An 18614-nucleotide genomic window follows, 5' to 3' on the forward strand; every position below is an offset into this window, starting at 1 on the left:
GACATGTGGTTCCCCCCCAAAACTCATTTGACCCATTATGCAAGAAAGCCCAGAGCTGACATGACTTATGTTAGCCTGGCCATGCCTTCATCCTCTGAAGGGGTTAACTGGGTGGCAGCTGCCAGTGGGTGGGATGTGGCTGGAGGTGGGGCAGCGGGGCATGCCCTTGGGGTTTGTGTTTTATCCCTGGTGAGCAGAGCTCTCTCTGCTTCCTGATGCCATGTTCCGAGCTGTATTTCTCTGCCACACCTTCCTCCATGATGCTGTGCCTCACATGGGCCCAGAGCAATGGAACTCTGCTGACGGAGACCTCTGAAACCCGGAGCTGAATAAACTTTCCCTCCTCTAAGGTGTTCCTTTCAGGTCTTCCAGTCAATGGGGAAAGGCTGATGACTCCGCGTGCTGAACAGATGCATGTTTTGAGCTCAGCCTCTGAGTCAAAGGAAGGGGGCAGTTCAGTTCCACACAGGGCCTGGTTGCAGAGCCAACCCAACTACTACGGGCTGAGCTGTCCTGGAGGACATGCTTAGCCTGGTCGGATGACTAGCCGGTTTCCCTTGAAGGAGTTCTACTTTGTGTCTTTTCTTCCCTCTTTGCCCCTTTCTCCTTTTTCATCTTTTTATCTTCTAATTTCTAACTATACAAGTCTAAGCAATCGTTGTGCAGAAGCCAGAACCCAGCCTGAGTCACCTGGGCTGTGGAGACCCCAGTGCATCTTCTCTGTTTTCCAACACTGTGCTGAGAACCACTCCTCTGGAACCATGTCCTGGGATCTTCCCCGCCCCAACGCAGCACGTGGTGAAGAGCATGGTCTGCACCTTGACAGACGGAACAGCACTCTGCCACCAGTACAGACAGCCCTGTAAACAGGCTGCTTAAACCAGGGGCCCATGTCTACTCTGAGGCCAGCCCCAGGCTCTGCTGCTTCACATCTTCATGGAAGATGTTCTAAAGAAGTGGCCGGACGAGGACAGAGAACACATTGGGCCCTTCTATACCCCTACCTGAAAGAGGGCTCTACTGTTACTCCACCAGCACCAGCACCTGGGACATGGGGAAGAATTGCAGGAGGCCAGAGGGCCAGTTCTAGTCCCCACGCTGCCCCCTGCAGGAGGCTTCACCTTGACCTTGAACTTACTTCCCTGTGCCCGGCTTTTCTCATCTGTAAAACTGGGGAGAAATGATCATGACTGACAGCCCTTCCAGCATTCCCTTGAGGGCTAAGAGTCCTCCAATACCAGAATGAAAATGAGGGGCCAGGGACAAGAATGCAGGTTGGAGAACTATAGTCTCTATGTTTAAGGGAAATTTAGATGTATTTTTCTAAGGAAATAATCCAAACTCACCACTAGAACCTCAAGCTTTCATTACTCAACAGTATTTCGGATCCAACACTCCAGTGACTGCCTGGGCCCGGTGAGTGCAGGAGGGACAGGGCCTAAAGACAAGGATGACGAGATCCTGTGAGTGCATGAGCAGCAGGGGCAGGCCCTAGGACCAGGGCTGCCATGGTCCTGTGAGTGAGGAAGGACAGGGCCTGAGGACCAGGGCTGCCATGGTCCTGTGAGTGAGGAAGGACAGGGCAGGACTGAGGACCAGGGCTGCCATGGTCCTGTGAGTGAGGAAGGACAGGGCCTGAGGACCAGGGCTGCCATGGTCCTGTGAGTGAGGAAGGACAGGGCAGGACTGAGGACCAGGGCTGCCATGGTCCTGTGAGTGAGGAAGGACAGGGCCTGAGGACCAGGGCTGCCATGGTCCTGTGAGTGAGGAAGGACAGGGCAGGACTGAGGACCAGGGCTGCCATGGTCCTGTGAGTGAGGAAGGACAGGGCAGGCCTGAGGACCAGGGCTGCCATGGTCCTGTGAGTGAGGAAGGACAGGGCAGGACTGAGGACCAGGACCGCCATGGTCCTGTGAGTGAGGAAGGACAGGGCAGGACTGAGGACCAGGGCTGCCATGGTCCTGTGAGTGAGGAAGGACAGGGCAGGACTGAGGACCAGGGCTGCCATGGTCCTGTGAGTGAGGAAGGACAGGGCAGGACTGAGGACCAGGGCTGCCATGGTCCTGTGAGTGAGGAAGGACAGGGCCTGAGGACCAGGACTGCCATGGTCCTGTGAGTGAGGAAGGACAGGGCAGGACTGAGGACCAGGGCTGCCATGGTCCTGTGAGTGAGGGAGGACAGGGCAGGACTGAGGACCAGGACTGCCATGGTCCTGTGAGTGAGGGAGGACAGGGCAGGACTGAGGACCAGGGCTGCCATGGTCCTGTGAGTGAGGAAGGACAGGGCAGGACTGAGGACCAGGGCTGCCATGGTCCTGTGAGTGAGGGAGGACAGGGCAGGCTGAGGACCAGGGCTGCCATGGTCCTGTGAGTGAGGGAGGACAGGGCAGGACTGAGGACCAGGGCTGCCATGGTCCTGTGAGTGAGGAAGGACAGGGCAGGACTGAGGACCAGGGCTGCCATGGTCCTGTGAGTGAGGAAGGACAGGGCAGGACTGAGGACCAGGGCTGCCATGGTCCTGTGAGTGAGGAAGGACAGGGCAGGACTGAGGACCAGGGCTGCCATGGTCCTGTGAGTGAGGGAGGACAGGGCAGGACTGAGGACCAGGGCTGCCATGGTCCTGTGAGTGAGGAAGGACAGGGCAGGACTGAGGACCAGGACTGCCATGGTCCTGTGAGTGAGGGAGGACAGGGCAGGCCTGAGGACCAGGGCTGCCATGGTCCTGTGAGTGAGGGAGGACAGGGCAGGACTGAGGACCAGGGCTGCCATGGTCCTGTGAGTGAGGAAGGACAGGGCAGGACTGAGGACCAGGACTGCCATGGTCCTGTGAGTGAGGGAGGACAGGGCAGGACTGAGGACCAGGGCTGCCATGGTCCTGTGAGTGAGGGAGGACAGGGCAGGACTGAGGACCAGGGCTGCCATGGTCCTGTGAGTGAGGAAGGACAGGGCAGGACTGAGGACCAGGGCTGCCATGGTCCTGTGAGTGAGGGAGGACAGGGCAGGACTGAGGACCAGGGCTGCCATGGTCCTGTGAGTGAGGGAGGACAGGGCAGGACTGAGGACCAGGGCTGCCATGGTCCTGTGAGTGAGGAAGGACAGGGCAGGACTGAGGACCAGGGCTGCCATGGTCCTGTGAGTGAGGAAGGACAGGGCAGCACTGAGGACCAGGGCTGCCATGGTCCTGTGAGTGAGGAAGGACAGGGCAGGACTGAGGACCAGGGCTGCCATGGTCCTGTGAGTGAGGAAGGACAGGGCAGGACTGAGGACCAGGGCTGCCATGGTCCTGTGAGTGAGGAAGGACAGGGCAGGACTGAGGACCAGGGCTGCCATGGTCCTGTGAGTGAGGAAGGACAGGGCCTGAGGACCAGGACTGCCATGGTCCTGTGAGTGAGGTAGGACAGGGGCAGGACTGAGGACCAGGGCTGCAATGGTCCTGTGAGTGAGGAAGGACAGGGCAGGACTGAGGACCAGGGCTGCCATGGTCCTGTGAGTGAGGAAGGACAGGGCAGGACTGAGGACCAGGGCTGCCATGGTCCTGTGAGTGAGGAAGGACAGGGCAGGACTGAGGACCAGGGCTGCCATGGTCCTGTGAGTGAGGAAGGACAGGGCAGGACTGAGGACCAGGGCTGCCATGGTCCTGTGAGTGAGGAAGGACAGGGCAGGACTGAGGACCAGGGCTGTCATGGTCCTGTGAGTGAGGGAGGACAGGGCAGGACTGAGGACCAGGGCTGCCATGGTCCTGTGAGTGAGGGAGGACAGGGCAGGACTGAGGACCAGGGCTGCCATGGTCCTGTGAGTGAGGAAGGACAGGGCAGGACGGAGGACCAGGGCTGCCATGGTCCTGTGAGTGAGGAAGGACAGGGCAGGACTGAGGACCAGGGCTGCCATGGTCCTGTGAGTGAGGAAGGACAGGGCAGGACTGAGGACCAGGGCTGCCATGGTCCTGTGAGTGAGGAAGGACAGGGCAGGACTGAGGACCAGGGCTGCCATGGTCCTGTGAGTGAGGAAGGACAGGGCAGGACTGAGGACCAGGACTGCCATGGTCCTGTGAGTGAGGAAGGACAGGGCCTGAGGACCAGGGCTGCCATGGTCCTGTGAGTGAGGAAGGACAGTGCAGGACTGAGGACCAGGGCTGCCATGGTCCTGTGAGTGAGGAAGGACAGGGCAGGACTGAGGACCAGGGCTGCCATGGTCCTGTGAGTGAGGAAGGACAGTGCAGGACTGAGGACCAGGACTGCCATGGTCCTGTGAGTGAGGAAGGACAGGGCAGGACTGAGGACCAGGACTGCCATGGTCCTGTGAGTGAGGAAGGACAGGGCAGGACTGAGGACCAGGGCTGTCATGGTCCTGTGAGTGAGGAAGGACAGGGGCAGGACTGAGGACCAGGGCAGCCATGGTCCTGTGAGTGAGGAAGGACAGGGCAGGAATGAGGACCAGGGCTGCCATGGTCCTGTGAGTGAGGAAGGACAGGGCAGGACTGAGGACCAGGGCTGCCATGGTCCTGTGAGTGAGGAAGGACAGGGCAGGACTGAGGACCAGGGCTGCCATGGTCCTGTGAGTGAGGGAGGACAGGGCCTGAGGACCAGGGCTGCCATGGTCCTGTGAGTGAGGGAGGACAGGGCAGGACTGAGGACCAGGGCTGCCATGGTCCTGTGAGTGAGGGAGGACAGGGCAGGCCTGAGGACCAGGGCTGCCATGGTCCTGTGAGTGAGGGAGGACAGGGCAGGACTGAGGACCAGGGCTGCCATGGTCCTGTGAGTGAGGAAGGACAGGGCAGGACTGAGGACCAGGGCTGTCATGGTCCTGTGAGTGAGGGAGGACAGGGCAGGCCTGAGGACCAGGGCTGCCATGGTCCTGTGAGTGAGGGAGGACAGGGCAGGACTGAGGACCAGGGCTGCCATGGTCCTGTGAGTGAGGAAGGACAGGGCCTGAGGACCAGGGCTGCCATGTTCCTGTGAGTGAGGAAGGACAGGGCAGGACTGAGGACCAGGGCTGCCATGGTCCTGTGAGTGAGGAAGGACAGGGCCTGAGGACCAGGGCTTCCATGGTCCTGTGAGTGAGGAAGGACAGGGCAGGACTGAGGACCAGGGCTGCCATGGTCCTGTGAGTGAGGAAGGACAGGGCCTGAGGAACAGCGCTGCCATGGTCCTGTGGGTGAGGGAGGACAGGGCAGGACTGAGGACCAGGGCTGCCATGGTCCTGTGAGTGAGGAAGGACAGGGCAGGACTGAGGACCAGGGCTGCAATTGTCCTGTGAGTGAGGAAGGACAGGGGCAGGACTGAGGACCAGGGCTGCCATGGTCCTGTGAGTGAGGAAGGACAGGGCAGGACTGAGGACCAGGGCTGCAATGGTCCTGTGAGTGAGGAAGGACAGGGCAGGACTGAGGACCAGGGCTGCCATGGTCCTGTGAGTGAGGAAGGACAGGGCAGGACTGAGGACCAGGGCTACCATGGTCCTGTGAGTGAGGAAGGACAGGGCAGGACTGAGGACCAGGGCTGCCATGGTCCTGTTAGTGAGGAAGGACAGGGCAGGACTGAGGACCAGGGCTGCCATGGTCCTGTGAGTCAGGAAGGACAGGGCAGGACTGAGAACGAGGGCTGCCATGGTCCTGTGAGTGAGGAAGGACAGGGCAGGACTGAGGACCAGGGCTGCCATGGTCCTGTGAGTGAGGAAGGACAGGGCAGGACTGAGGACCAGGGCTGCCATGGTCCTGTGAGTGAGGAAGGACAGGGCAGGACTGAGGACCAGGGCTGCCATGGTCCTGTGAGTGAGGAAGGACAGGGGAGGACTGAGGACCAGGGCTGCCATGGTCCTGTGAGTGAGGAAGGACAGGGCCTGAGGACCAGGGCTGCAATGGTCCTGTGAGTGAGGAAGGACAGGGCAGGACTGAGGACCAGGGCTGCAATGGTCCTGTGAGTGAGGAAGGACAGGGCAGGACTGAGGACCAGGGCTGCAATGGTCCTGTGAGTGAGGAAGGACAGGGGCAGGACTGAGGACCAGGGCTGCCATGGTCCTGTGAGTGAGGAAGGACAGGGGCAGGACTGAGGACCAGGGCTGCCATGGTCCTGTGAGTGAGGAAGGACAGGGCAGGACTGAGGACCAGGGCTGCAATGGTCCTGTGAGTGAGGAAGGACAGGGCAGGACTGAGGACCAGGGCTGCCATGGTCCTGTGAGTGAGGAAGGACAGGGGCAGGACTGAGGACCAGGGCTGCCATGGTCCTGTTAGTGAGGAAGGACAGGGCAGGACTGAGGACCAGGGCTGCCATGGTCCTGTGAGTGAGGAAGGACAGGGCAGGACTGAGGACCAGGGCTGCAATGGTCCTGTGAGTGAGGAAGGACAGGGGCAGGCCTGAGGACCAGGGCTGCCATGGTCCTGTGAGTGAGGAAGGACAGGGCAGGACTGAGGACCAGGGCTGCAATGGTCCTGTGAGTGAGGAAGGACAGGGCAGGACTGAGGACCAGGGCTGCCATGGTCCTGTGAGTGAGGAAGGACAGGGGCAGGACTGAGGACCAGGGCTGCCATGGTCCTGTTAGTGAGGAAGGACAGGGCAGGACTGAGGACCAGGGCTGCCATGGTCCTGTGATTCAGGAAGGACAGGGCAGGACTGAGAAGGAGGGCTGCCATGGTCCTGTGAGTGAGGAAGGACAGGGCAGGACTGAGGACCAGGGCTGCCATGGTCCTGTGAGTGAGGAAGGACAGGGGCAGGACTGAGGACCAGGGCTGCCATGGTCCTGTTAGTGAGGAAGGACAGGGCAGGACTGAGGACCAGGGCTGCCATGGTCCTGTGAGTGAGGAAGGACAGGGCAGGACTGAGAAGGAGGGCTGCCATGGTCCTGTGAGTGAGGAAGGACAGGGGCAGGACTGAGGACCAGGGCTGCCATGGTCCTGTGAGTGAGGAAGGACAGGGGCAGGACTGAGGACCAGGGCTGCCATGGTCCTGTTAGTGAGGAAGGACAGGGCAGGACTGAGGACCAGGGCTGCCATGGTCCTGTGAGTGAGGAAGGACAGGGCAGGACTGAGAAGGAGGGCTGCCATGGTCCTGTGAGTGAGGAAGGACAGGGGCAGGACTGAGGACCAGGGCTGCCATGGTCCTGTGAGTGAGGAAGGACAGGGCAGGACTGAGGACCAGGGCTGCCATGGTCCTGTTAGTGAGGAAGGACAGGGCAGGACTGAGGACCAGGGCTGCCATGGTCCTGTGAGTGAGGAAGGACAGGGCAGGACTGAGAAGGAGGGCTGCCATGGTCCTGTGAGTGAGGAAGGACAGGGGCAGGACTGAGGACCAGGGCTGCCATGGTCCTGTGAGTGAGGAAGGACAGGGGCAGGACTGAGGACCAGGGCTGCCATGGTCCTGTGAGTGAGGAAGGACAGGGGCAGGACTGAGGACCAGGGCTGCCATGGTCCTGTGAGTGAGGAAGGACAGGGGCAGGACTGAGGACCAGGACTGCCATGGTCCTGTGAGTGAGGAAGGACAGGGGCAGGACTGAGGACCAGGGGTGCAATGGTCCTGTGAGTGAGGAAGGACAGGGCAGGACTGAGGACCAGGGCTGCAATGGTCCTGTGAGTGAGGAAGGACAGGGCAGGACTGAGGACCAGGGCTGCCATGGTCCTGTGAGTGAGGAAGGACAGGGCAGGACTGAGGACCAGGGCTGCCATGGTCCTGTGAGTGAGGAAGGACAGGGCAGGACTGAGGACCAGGGCTGCCATGGTCCTGTGAGTGAGGAAGAACAGGGGCAGGACTGAGGACCAGGGCTGCCATGGTCCTGTGAGTGAGGAAGGACAGGGCAGGCCTGAGGACCAGGGCTGCCATGGTCCTGTGAGTCAGGAAGGACAGGGCAGGACTGAGGACCAGGACTGCCATGGTCCTGTGAGTGAGGAAGGACAGGGCAGGACTGAGGACCAGGGCTGCCATGGTCCTGTGAGTGAGGGAGGACAGGGCAGGCCTGAGGACCAGGGCTGCCATGGTCCTGTGAGTGAGGAAGGACAGGGCAGGACTGAGGACCAGGGCTGCCATGGTCCTGTGAGTGAGGAAGGACAGGGCCTGAGGACCAGGGCTGCCATGGTCCTGTGAGTGAGGAAGGACAGGGCAGGACTGAGGACCAGGACTGCCATGGTCCTGTGAGTGAGGGAGGACAGGGCAGGACTGAGGACCAGGGCTGCCATGGTCCTGTGAGTGAGGAAGGACAGGGCAGGACTGAGGACCAGGGCTGCCATGGTCCTGTGAGTGAGGAAGGACAGGGCAGCACTGAGGACCAGGGCTGCCATGGTCCTGTGAGTGAGGAAGGACAGGGCAGGACTGAGGACCAGGACTGCCATGGTCCTGTGAGTGAGGGAGGACAGGGCAGGCCTGAGGACCAGGGCTGCCATGGTCCTGTGAGTGAGGGAGGACAGGGCAGGACTGAGGACCAGGGCTGCCATGGTCCTGTGAGTGAGGAAGGACAGGGCAGGACTGAGGACCAGGGCTGCCATGGTCCTGTGAGTGAGGAAGGACAGGGCAGGACTGAGGACCAGGGCTGCCATGGTCCTGTGAGTGAGGAAGGACAGGGGCAGGACTGAGGACCAGGGCTGCCATGGTCCTGTGAGTGAGGGAGGACAGGGCAGGCTGAGGACCAGGGCTGCCATGGTCCTGTGAGTGAGGAAGGACAGGGCAGGACTGAGGACCAGGGCTGCCATGGTCCTGTGAGTGAGGAAGGACAGGGCAGGACTGAGGACCAGGGCTGCCATGGTCCTGTGAGTGAGGAAGGACAGGGCAGGACTGAGGACCAGGGCTGCCATGGTCCTGTGAGTGAGGAAGGACAGGGGCAGGACTGAGGACCAGGGCTGCCATGGTCCTGTGAGTGAGGGAGGACAGGGCAGGCTGAGGACCAGGGCTGCCATGGTCCTGTGAGTGAGGAAGGACAGGGCAGGACTGAGGACCAGGACTGCCATGGTCCTGTGAGTGAGGAAGGACAGGGCCTGAGGACCAGGGCTGCCATGGTCCTGTGAGTGAGGAAGGACAGGGCAGGACTGAGGACCAGGACTGCCATGGTCCTGTGAGTGAGGAAGGACAGGGGCAGGACTGAGGACCAGGGCTGCCATGGTCCTGTGAGTGAGGAAGGACAGGGCCTGAGGACCAGGGCTGCCATGTTCCTGTGAGTGAGGAAGGACAGGGCAGGACTGAGGACCAGGGCTGCCATGGTCCTGTGAGTGAGGAAGGACAGGGCAGGACTGAGGACCAGGGCTGCCATGTTCCTGTGAGTGAGGAAGGACAGGGCCTGAGGACCAGGGCTTCCATGGTCCTGTGAGTGAGGAAGGACAGGGCAGGACTGAGGACCAGGGCTGCCATGGTCCTGTGAGTGAGGAAGGACAGGGCAGGACTGAGGACCAGGGCTGCCATGGTCCTGTGAGTGAGGAAGGACAGGGGAGGACTGAGGACCAGGGCTGCCATGGTCCTGTGAGTGAGGGAGGACAGGGCAGGACTGAGGACCAGGACTGCCATGGTCCTGTGAGTGAGGAAGGACAGGGCAGGACTGAGGACCAGGACTGCCATGGTCCTGTGAGTGAGGAAGGACAGGGCAGGACTGAGGACCAGGGCTGCCATGGTCCTGTGAGTGAGGAAGGACAGGGCCTGAGGACCAGGGCTGCCATGGTCCTGTGAGTGAGGAAGGACAGGGCAGGACTGAGGACCAGGGCTGCCATGGTCCTGTGAGTGAGGAAGGACAGGGCCTGAGGACCAGGGCTGCCATGGTCCTTTGAGTGAGGAAGGACAGGGCAGGACTGAGGACCAGGGCTACCATAGTCCTGTGAGTGAGGAAGGACAGGGCCTGAGGACCAGGGCTGCCATGGTCCTGTGAGTGAGGAAGGACAGGGGCATTACTTAGGACCAGGATGCTTCTGTCCTTTGAGTATAGAAGGGGCAGCGGGAGGGCTTGAGGACCAGGATGCCTTGGTCCAGCGCATCCCTTCTACTTTCCACTAGGTTCATATTGGAAGGCTAGGGGTTCAATGCCCTGTTCCCTCATGTTCTTCTGTGTGTCTGGAGGATGTTAACATGTTTCCAAGAATACAGTTGCAGGAAGCATTTATAAACCTTTTTGTATGATGCCTGTGCTCCACAGGAATCTGGGCCTTCAGGCCTAGGAAGCATACAAAAGAGGCAGGTGTGTATACAGAAGTTTTTGTCCAGAACTTTGAGCAGGGAAGCTTGCCACATCAGTCAGGAAAGCACAGGAAACTACAATGAAGAACCACTCAAAATATATTCCACAAAGTATTTTACTTCTCATTTGGAATGGCCTTCCAGGCCGGCCTATGAGGTACAGTCTTTGGCCACATATACACTCAGAAGTCATGATGTCACAAAGGGCAAGGTCATTTGCACAGGTGGACCGTGACATCATCAGGAGACAGGACTGTTAGACAGTCTGATGAAAAGAACAGTGAGGTCAGCCAGGGTGATGGAGGACACCACCAGGAACTTGTGTGTCCAGCAAAGGGATGCACACCTCCAGGGTTCGCACATGCAGTTGGGGTACCGGCTAAGCAGCAGCCTGTGTCAGGGTGAAAGAGCAGTATGTGCACTTTCCAAGGCAGCAGCTCAGGAGAAAGGGAAGGAAAGGCTTCCTGGTCTTTCCCTAATTGTCCCAGCCAGGCCCCACCCCTGCCTGCACAGCAAGGCAACACTAAACACATGCCCAGATGAACTTCAGGGACAGCACCCATGAGGCATTGTCAAATATTTCAAGTGCCTTGGAGAGCTTAAAACTAGTTGTTAGGACAGCTGGTCTCCTTTCCCACTTTCTTCATTTCTCTTTTCTTTGCTCTCAGGACATAGAAGAAAATTTTTCAGTCTGTGATGTTTAGGATGGTATGAACAAGATTTGCCTTGAAGAGAAAACTTTCTGAGTTTGTGAAAACTTGTTTCCCCTTAGAAATGTACCCTTTCTCCACTGCTGGGTTTATAAATGCAGGTACATAGCCTGGAACCCTACAGGAAAGAGCCTGCCAGGGGAACTCAGTAGCTTATCTGATGGCCAAGTTTCTCAGTTCTCAGGGGAATAAAAACAGACCTTGATCAGGAGGGGACAAGGGTCACAGACAACAGCAGTAACCTGGAGCTCTGTGCCCTGGCCCAGCCAGAGACTCACTCTCACAAAGCTGGCTAGACCCTGCCTACAGCTCCTCACTCCCTTCATCTCTGGATGCCAGCCCAGCCCGGCTGCTCACTACATGCCTGAGCACCCAGGAAAGGGGCCCGTGCCAGAGCCCTGTGATGTCAGGGACATGAGCCTTCCTGGCCACTTTACTGAGGGCGGAGGCTGTCAGGGCTAAACCTGCAGGAAGTCCCTTGGATTCTTCTCCAGCAAAACCCATGGATTTTATAGAACCAGGGTGCACAGGTTGTCACCCCCTCTTAGCCTGCATGGCAGCTAGCTCAGCTTGCCCTGAGAATGTGCGTGGAAGTGTGTACACACACTGATTTGAGCACCTGAGGCCTTCTGTCTAATCCTGCAGAAACATGTGTATACACAATCAAATTAACAACATATACTGATATATAGACACATAAATGTATGCAGAATGCATATGTATGTATTACAGATATTTAATATGCACACATACTCATGTGTACCATACATGGACCTCACCTAACACCGCACCTGCAGAAGTGCTGGCCAGCAGAATGCATGTCCACATGGGTGTCAGAGGATGTGCACCAGCCGGCCAGACGGAGGTCATGCTGTGGGAGGGCACTGCCAGTGGGTCTGGAATCCCAGCCCTGAGGCCATCGCTTGGGTGCTTGCTTGGGGAGGGTGGGCTGCTCCACCCAAGTCTACATGGCAGTGACTTACACAGGGCCGTGCACAGTCACCACGCTTGTTGTTGTCCTCAGGTGTCCAGAACACTGCATCTCCCATTCCAGGCTGGGCCTCAGAGGGAATCAGGCACACTGCGGGGGTAGGGACACACAGTCTGCAGGACCCTTGGCTCCCTTCTGCTTCTCGGCCCTGCCACTGGAAGGCGTGGCCAAATCCAGATAGAACCGCGACTTGAGGAAGCGGCGGTAGGAGTCCTTCTCCATCAGGTTGAAGATCTTTCTCTGGGCCTCGTCAAAGCAGGTCACTGTGGGCTCCAACACATTCCGGCCAGTCTCCTCCCTGGTGTGAGAGTCCAGGTTCACCTGGGGACAAAGACAGAGGCTCCATCAGACCGGATCCCTGCCAAGTCAGAGGTGCAGCTCCGTGCTGGGACGCAGGTGGCTACACCCTGCACCCAGGACACCCAGTGCCATGGGGCACCTGGGAGGTGAGGAGATCCATCCTGCTTCAGGTGGGAAGAGCAACATCTTCCTCTCTGTCTCCCAGATTGGGGAGATTTATCAGGAAAAAGCTTTAGAGGAGGCAACTTAAGCCCGTGGATGAAAGACATTTCCTTAACAGGCTTACTTGGCATGGTTGAGGGGTGCAATGCATGCTGGGTGGCTTTCCTAGCTCTAGGATCTGAAAACCCCACCCCACACCTACCCCTAGGAGCTCCTCCCAGGTCCAGGAAGACTGCTGGTGGAGAATTACCTCCTTGGTGGCCTGCACAGAGATGAACTCCTCGTAGATCTTCTTGGCCTTAGGGCTGAGCTTGGCGGGTGACTTGGTCTTCCTATACTCCTCGCAGCTAACCCAGAAGTCAATGTTCTCCTCACTGTACTCAGACTTCAGGAATGCCCTGAACGTGGCCAGCCCACCTGGTACAGGAGAACCACAGCTGTCAGGCTTCAGGCCCTGAGCATCAGACTTCAAACAGATCCCAGTTACACCTAGTGATCCCTAACCAAGGTTCAAGCCCCTTTCAAGAAATTGTTACATCTCAGAGATGTCTACACAGCCATCAACCACCAAGATGGCATTGAAAGAGAAACTGAGGCTAATTCTACAGGAAGATGTCCATATTCAGAATATTTTCTCTTTGCCACTTTTCCATGTGATGAGAACAATAATTATTTCTGTATGAATTTCCACTGTGTATTGCAAAATTCTAGGCACGGTAAAGTGTTTAACAGATGGGATGTGAGAACAAGTTTATCCTGGTCTGGTAACTAGAAAGATACCAACGTTCCTGCAGGTCTCATTAGACCAGCACAAGGTAAACTTGTCTTATCCTGAGTGCCTCTGTCCAGGGTCCCCGGGTAGGAGGGGGCATCAGACTTACATTCATGGGTGATCAGGTTTTCCAGTGATTCCGCCCATTTCTTGACTTCCTCTTGGCTCACCCTAGAGAGATCACAGAGAAAAAGCATAACTTGAATGCCATGATGTAGAATTGGAGAAAGACGTCTAAGATCCTAGGTAATATGCAGAGATGTTATCTTCTGTCATTATAATGAGCTCTGCTGTCAATTAGGACAGTTTTTCACTAAGCAACTGTGACCTCCAGGAGAATGGAGGTCCTCTGGATTCAAACCTTGCCTTCAGGATACAGAGTCCATCCCCTGACACAGACATCTCCTCAGCAGTTGTCATGCACAGCTGATCTTCACCAAGGCCATTTCTCTTACCTCTGGCAAACAGCCACTTTGTCCTTCTTGCTGTGGGCAGAGCTGTGCTCGCAGGAGTCGGACTTCTGCAGCAGGAAGCCTAGCCGGTGCTTCATGTCTTTTGCACTACACGGAGGAGGACGAGGACAGTTAGCAATGAGGCCGTCCCCAAGAGACACCTGTCAGTGGAGCCTGAGGATCTCACTACTGGTGCCAGGGGCAGAGGCAGCTATATAGGGAATGGGACTCAGAGTGGGCAGGAGCTACCAGGAGGACAGGGTCCTAACACTGGCTCCTTCAGCTGTGACCCAGAAGCCTCTTCTGCACACCCTCCCTCTTTTTCAATGTGGCGCCTCTGGTCTGGCCAATGGAACAACACTGGACACAGGACTAATCTTGATTGTTTTAGTTTGAAAGCAAAATACCATGCGTCTTGCTGCACGCCCCCTCCTGGCAGCTGGCTGCTAGTTCATCTGCCTTCCTGCTGGCAGAGGGATACTGGGCACACTTGGAGAGCAGGTGAGTTCAGCCCCACCAGCTGGCCCAGCAGTTGCTATGGGGGCACTGAGCTCACTGAGGTGTGCAGTGCATGGGATGGGGGGTGGGCATGAGCACCGGCTGGGCTGGACCCAAGCTCCTGGAGGACGCATCCAATCTCCAGCTGCCACCTTCCTTTAAAAGCTACACGACCAGGAGGCATACAGGCCAGAGGCTTTGAAAGGAGCAGGAGGCTGGAATTGTCCCTGGAGCAGCTTAGGGATACAGAGCTACAGGCAGCCAGGCTGCAGTGGGTGGCGGAGGAGCTGGAGGAGGACTCCTAGTAAGGAGGGGGAGGAGGACCCCTAATGAGGAGTAGGGAGGAGGACCCCTAATGAGGAGCAGAGAAGAGGACTCCTAATGAGGAGTGGGAGGAGGACCCCTAATGAGCAGAAGGGAAGAGGACTCCTAATGAGGAGCAGAGAAGAAGACACCTAAGGAAGAGCAGGGAGGAGGACCCATAATGAGGAGTAGGAAGGAGGACTCCTAATGAGGAGTAGGAAGGAGGACCCATAATGAGGAGTAGGAAGGAGGACTCCTAATGAGGAGTAGGAAGGAGGACCCATAATGAGGAGCAGGGAAGAGGACTCCTAATGAGGACTGGGAGGAGGACTCCTAATGAGGACTGGGAGGAGGACCCCTAATGAGGAGCAGGAGGAGTAACCCTGATGAGGAGTGGGAGGAGGAGCCCAGATGAGGAGTGGGAGGAGGACTCCTCATGAGGAGCAGGAGGAGTAACCCTGATGAGGAGTAGGGAGGAGGAGCCCTGATGAGGAGCGGGGAAGAGGACTCCTAATGAGGACTGGGAGGAGGACTCCTAATGAGGACTGGGAGGAGGACTCCTAATGAGGACTGGGAGGAGGACTCCTAATGAGGACTGAGAGGAGGACTCCTAATGAGGACTGAGAGGAGGACTCCTAATGAGGAGTGGGAGGAGGACCCCTAATGAGGAGCGGGAGGAGTAACCCTGATGAGGAGTGGGAGGAGGAGCCCTAATGAGGAGTAGGGAGGAGGACCCCTAATGAGGAGCGGGAGGAGGACCCCTAATGAGGAGTGGGAGGAGGACCCCTAATGAGGAGTGGGAGGAGGACCCATAATGAGGAGCAGGGAAGAGGACTCCTAATGAGGACTGAGAGGAGGACTCCTAATGAGGACTGGGAGGAAGACCCCTCATAAGGAGCAGGAGGAGTAACCCTGATGAGGAGTGGGAGGAGGAGCCCTAATGAGGAGTAGGGAGGAGGACCCCTAATGAGGAGTGGGAGGAGGACCCCTAATGAGGAGTGGGAGGAGGACCCCTAATGAGGAGTGGGAGGAGGACTCCTAATGAGGACTGGGAGGAGGACCCCTCATGAGGAGCAGGAGGAGTAACCCTGATGAGGAGTAGGGAGGAGGACCCCTAATGAGGAGTAGGGAGGAGGACCCCTAATGAGGAGTGGGAGGAGGACCCCTAATGAGGAGTAGGGAGGAGGACCCCTAATGAGGAGTGGGAGGAGGACCCCTAATGAGGACTGGGAGGAATAACCCTGATGAGGACTGGGAGGAGGACCCCTCATGAGGAGTAGGGAGGAGGACTCATAATGAGGACTGGGAGGAGGACCCCTAATGAGGACTGGGAGGAATAACCCTGATGAGGACTGGGAGGAGGACCCCTCATGAGGAGTAGGGAGGAGGACTCATAATGAGGAGCAGAGAAGAGGACACCTAAGGAGGAGCAGGGAGGAGGAACCCTAATGAGGACTGGGAGGAGGACTCCCCATGAGGAGTGGGAGGAGGACCCCTCCTGAAGAGCAGAGAGGAGGACCCCTAATGAGGAGCGGGAAGAGAATCCCTCATGAGGAGTGGAAGGAGAACCCCTCATGAGGAGCAGAGAGAAGGACCCCAATGAGGAATGGGAGGGAGGACCCCTCGTGAGGAGCGGGAGGAGGAGCCCTAATTAGGAGTGGGAGGAGCCCTAATGAGGAGTGGGAGCAGGACCCCTAATGAGAATCAGGGAGGAAGACCCATGAGGAGCGTTAGGAGGACCCCTTAAGAGAAGTGGGAGGGAGGACCCCTAATGAGGAGCAGGAGGGAGGACTACTAATGAGTCTTGGCTCACTCTCTCCCTATCATTTTCTGTCTTCACGTTACCTCTTTTATTGTGAAAGCCAGGAAGCCATTTAAGAAGAGAAAGGTATTTTAAAAGAAAAAATAACTAGACGTTCCTGCTGGTGAGGGAAGCATGGAACCCAGCGTGGAAGACCCTCAGGTGGCTGCCGGCCTGGAGTGCACCTGTGGTCTCTCGTGCTGCCCTGTAGGAGGTCCTTCCTGGCCCTCAGCACTGGTCCTTCCTCTGCCCCTCCAGCAAAGCCTGCTCCATGACAGCAGTCCCTGGGCTACTGGTCCTGAGGGTCTGGTTAGAGACTCAGTGCCAACAGAAGCCATTTCACAACTCCACCTGCTGCCTCTGCTGGCCCAGATGCCATGGAGCGGCGTCACAGCATAGGACAACCGAGAGGGCCCAGCTCAGGTGACTTCGCCATCCTTGGATACAGGGAGCCAGACTCCTCACGGCACCATCCGTGTGGGCAGAAACAGTAAGGCCCTCTGGGGCCTGGACTGGGGGAGATGCGCAGCAGCTGGGCTGAGCAGGTCCCGGTCAAGTTGGCAGCCAGCTGAGGGCAGAGCCATGCTAGCCTTCCCATCCCCACCACCCCGAGCCCTCTAGGTGTACTCCATAGGTAACTGGACTGAACTGGAGCTGGAGGCTAGTGGCTTTCCCCTGCCAGACCCCTGCTGCTCTGAAGAAGCCTGGGCAGGGTCTTGCCCTGAGGGCAGAATGTTGGAAAGGTAAACTCCTCAGTGACACATGAAAAACAATTTTATTTCCAAATTGAAATTTAATGTGATTTCTACTTGCAGGGAGACAAGAGAGGAGTTAATATAACTCAGGTTGACGTTACCCTCACTGAAGATTCATAACGAAAGATCTCTAGTCTTTCCTTTTATTCTCAACTGCGAACAGATGAGCATTCTCTAAAATCACTCATTTAATAAAGCAGACAGAGGAGCAGCTGCGAAGCTTTAAGGACTTTTTTCGTTTTAATTGGCACATTGATAAAACAATGTCCCCAGGGCGAGATCTTCCACCGGACCTAGCTGACTTCAGGGCTGGAGACAGGAAGGGGGGAGGCGCCTCCTGGAAAGGAGCATGATACTTGCTTATAGCCCAGAGAGAGGGCAGTGCAGCACCCACCAGAGCCTGCTTCTCCAGGCTACAGCCCTCTCCTGGGTGCCTCCCCAGAACACCTATATGCGGGGTCAGGAGCACAGAGTCCGAGCCCATGTGCTGCAGTGAGGCTCAGATGGCAGTTGGTCACAGAGGCTGGCAGACCTCTGTGTGTGGCTTGGAGCACCTGCCTCCCCTGAATCTCAAACACCTGGCTCAGAGGACCGGGCTTCCAAGTCATCACAGGTCTCCTCAAGTGACATCCACCACACACAGGTACCCAAATCTGGGGGCCTACGCCCTCAGCCACCACAACCACTAGTCCTACAGAACAAGAGCAGCAGGGCTCCTGGCCACTCCGCATCTGGTACAGAGAACCATTACAAGTCTAATCAGCAAGCAGCTGGCTGTCCTTCTGAACGGCACGCCTGCAGCAGCCTTACCTCCGCAGGCAGGAGGCCGGCAGGCCCGCCAGTCCCTTGCACATCTCGAGAGGCGGGTGGGGTGCGCAGCGGGAGACGGTAGGGAGCGGCGGCTGTGGCTTCCGTTTCCCGTGCTCTCGGCCCTTCTCTGCGGAGAGTGGAGTCGAAATCCTGGGAGCATCTCCCTCCGCAGCCGGCAGGGGTCTCTTTTATAGCCCAGCCAGGTCCAACCGGCCAATCAGATGGCCGCGCTGCAGCTCCGCTCCTGCCGGGGCCTGGAGGAGAGGAAGAGAGCTCCACACTACAGTCTGTGGGTCACAGAGGACGCGCAGAGCGCAGCCCGGCTCCTGCAGCAGGGGTCTGACCAAGGCAAACTGCCCCTGAGCCTGGGGCTGTCATGCATAGGCGCCCCAGGAGGACTCCGGGGGCCTCTTCTGTAGGTTAGAAACACTCCTCACACCTGGCCCGAGGTCCGACCCTCAGCCCTGCCAGGAAGGAGTGGGCCAGTGCGGGTCTCTAGGTGTGACCTCCAGAGGCTTGGGGGAGCCGGGGAGAGGTAGCTGTCCGGCAGATGCCAATGCTGGCAGCCATGAGAAACCAGGCTAGGAAAGTAAATCTCCAGCTCTGTGACTGACCTGAGTGTTCCAGAAACCATACCCAGAATGGAAACTGCCTGATGCTGACAGTCTCTCCTCCTGCAAAAGGGACTGCAGGAGGGAGCAGACTGCAGACTCCAGCTGTCATTGGCAGTGGGTTTATTATTTATTCATGTATTTATTTATTTTTTTAAAAAAAACCTGTGTTAGTGCTGGGCATGATGGTGCATGCCTGTAATCCCAGGAGGATCACTGTAAATAAAATAAAAAAAATAAGGCTGGGGATGTGGTTCAGTGGTTTCATGCCCGAGTTCAATCCCTGGTACAAAACAAAACAAAACAAAAGCTGT

General features: G+C 57.6%; 1 protein-coding gene across 2 annotated transcripts; it reads right to left on the minus strand.

Moving 5' to 3' along the window:
• Positions 1–10235: 10235 nt before the first annotated feature.
• Positions 10236–17832, minus strand: Rgs4 (regulator of G protein signaling 4). 2 transcript variants are annotated; one of them, XM_026380998.2, is made up of 5 exons: positions 17690–17832; positions 13526–13630; positions 13180–13241; positions 12549–12715; positions 10236–12157 (listed from the first exon to the last, which is right to left on the minus strand). In XM_026380998.2, the coding sequence occupies exons 1-5, from the start codon at positions 17731–17733 to the stop codon at positions 11918–11920; spliced, it is 618 nt and encodes a 205-aa protein (XP_026236783.1). In that variant the 5' UTR covers positions 17734–17832; the 3' UTR covers positions 10236–11917. The 2 variants fall into 2 exon arrangements, with proteins under 2 accessions (XP_026236783.1, XP_026236784.1); XM_026380999.2 differs by lacking the exon at positions 12549–12715 and having other exon boundaries at positions 11999–12157.
• Positions 17833–18614: the final 782 nt, after the last annotated feature.

This window comes from Urocitellus parryii, chromosome 9 (genome assembly GCF_045843805.1).
Source record: "Urocitellus parryii isolate mUroPar1 chromosome 9, mUroPar1.hap1, whole genome shotgun sequence".
NCBI lineage: Eukaryota > Metazoa > Chordata > Mammalia > Rodentia > Sciuridae > Urocitellus > Urocitellus parryii.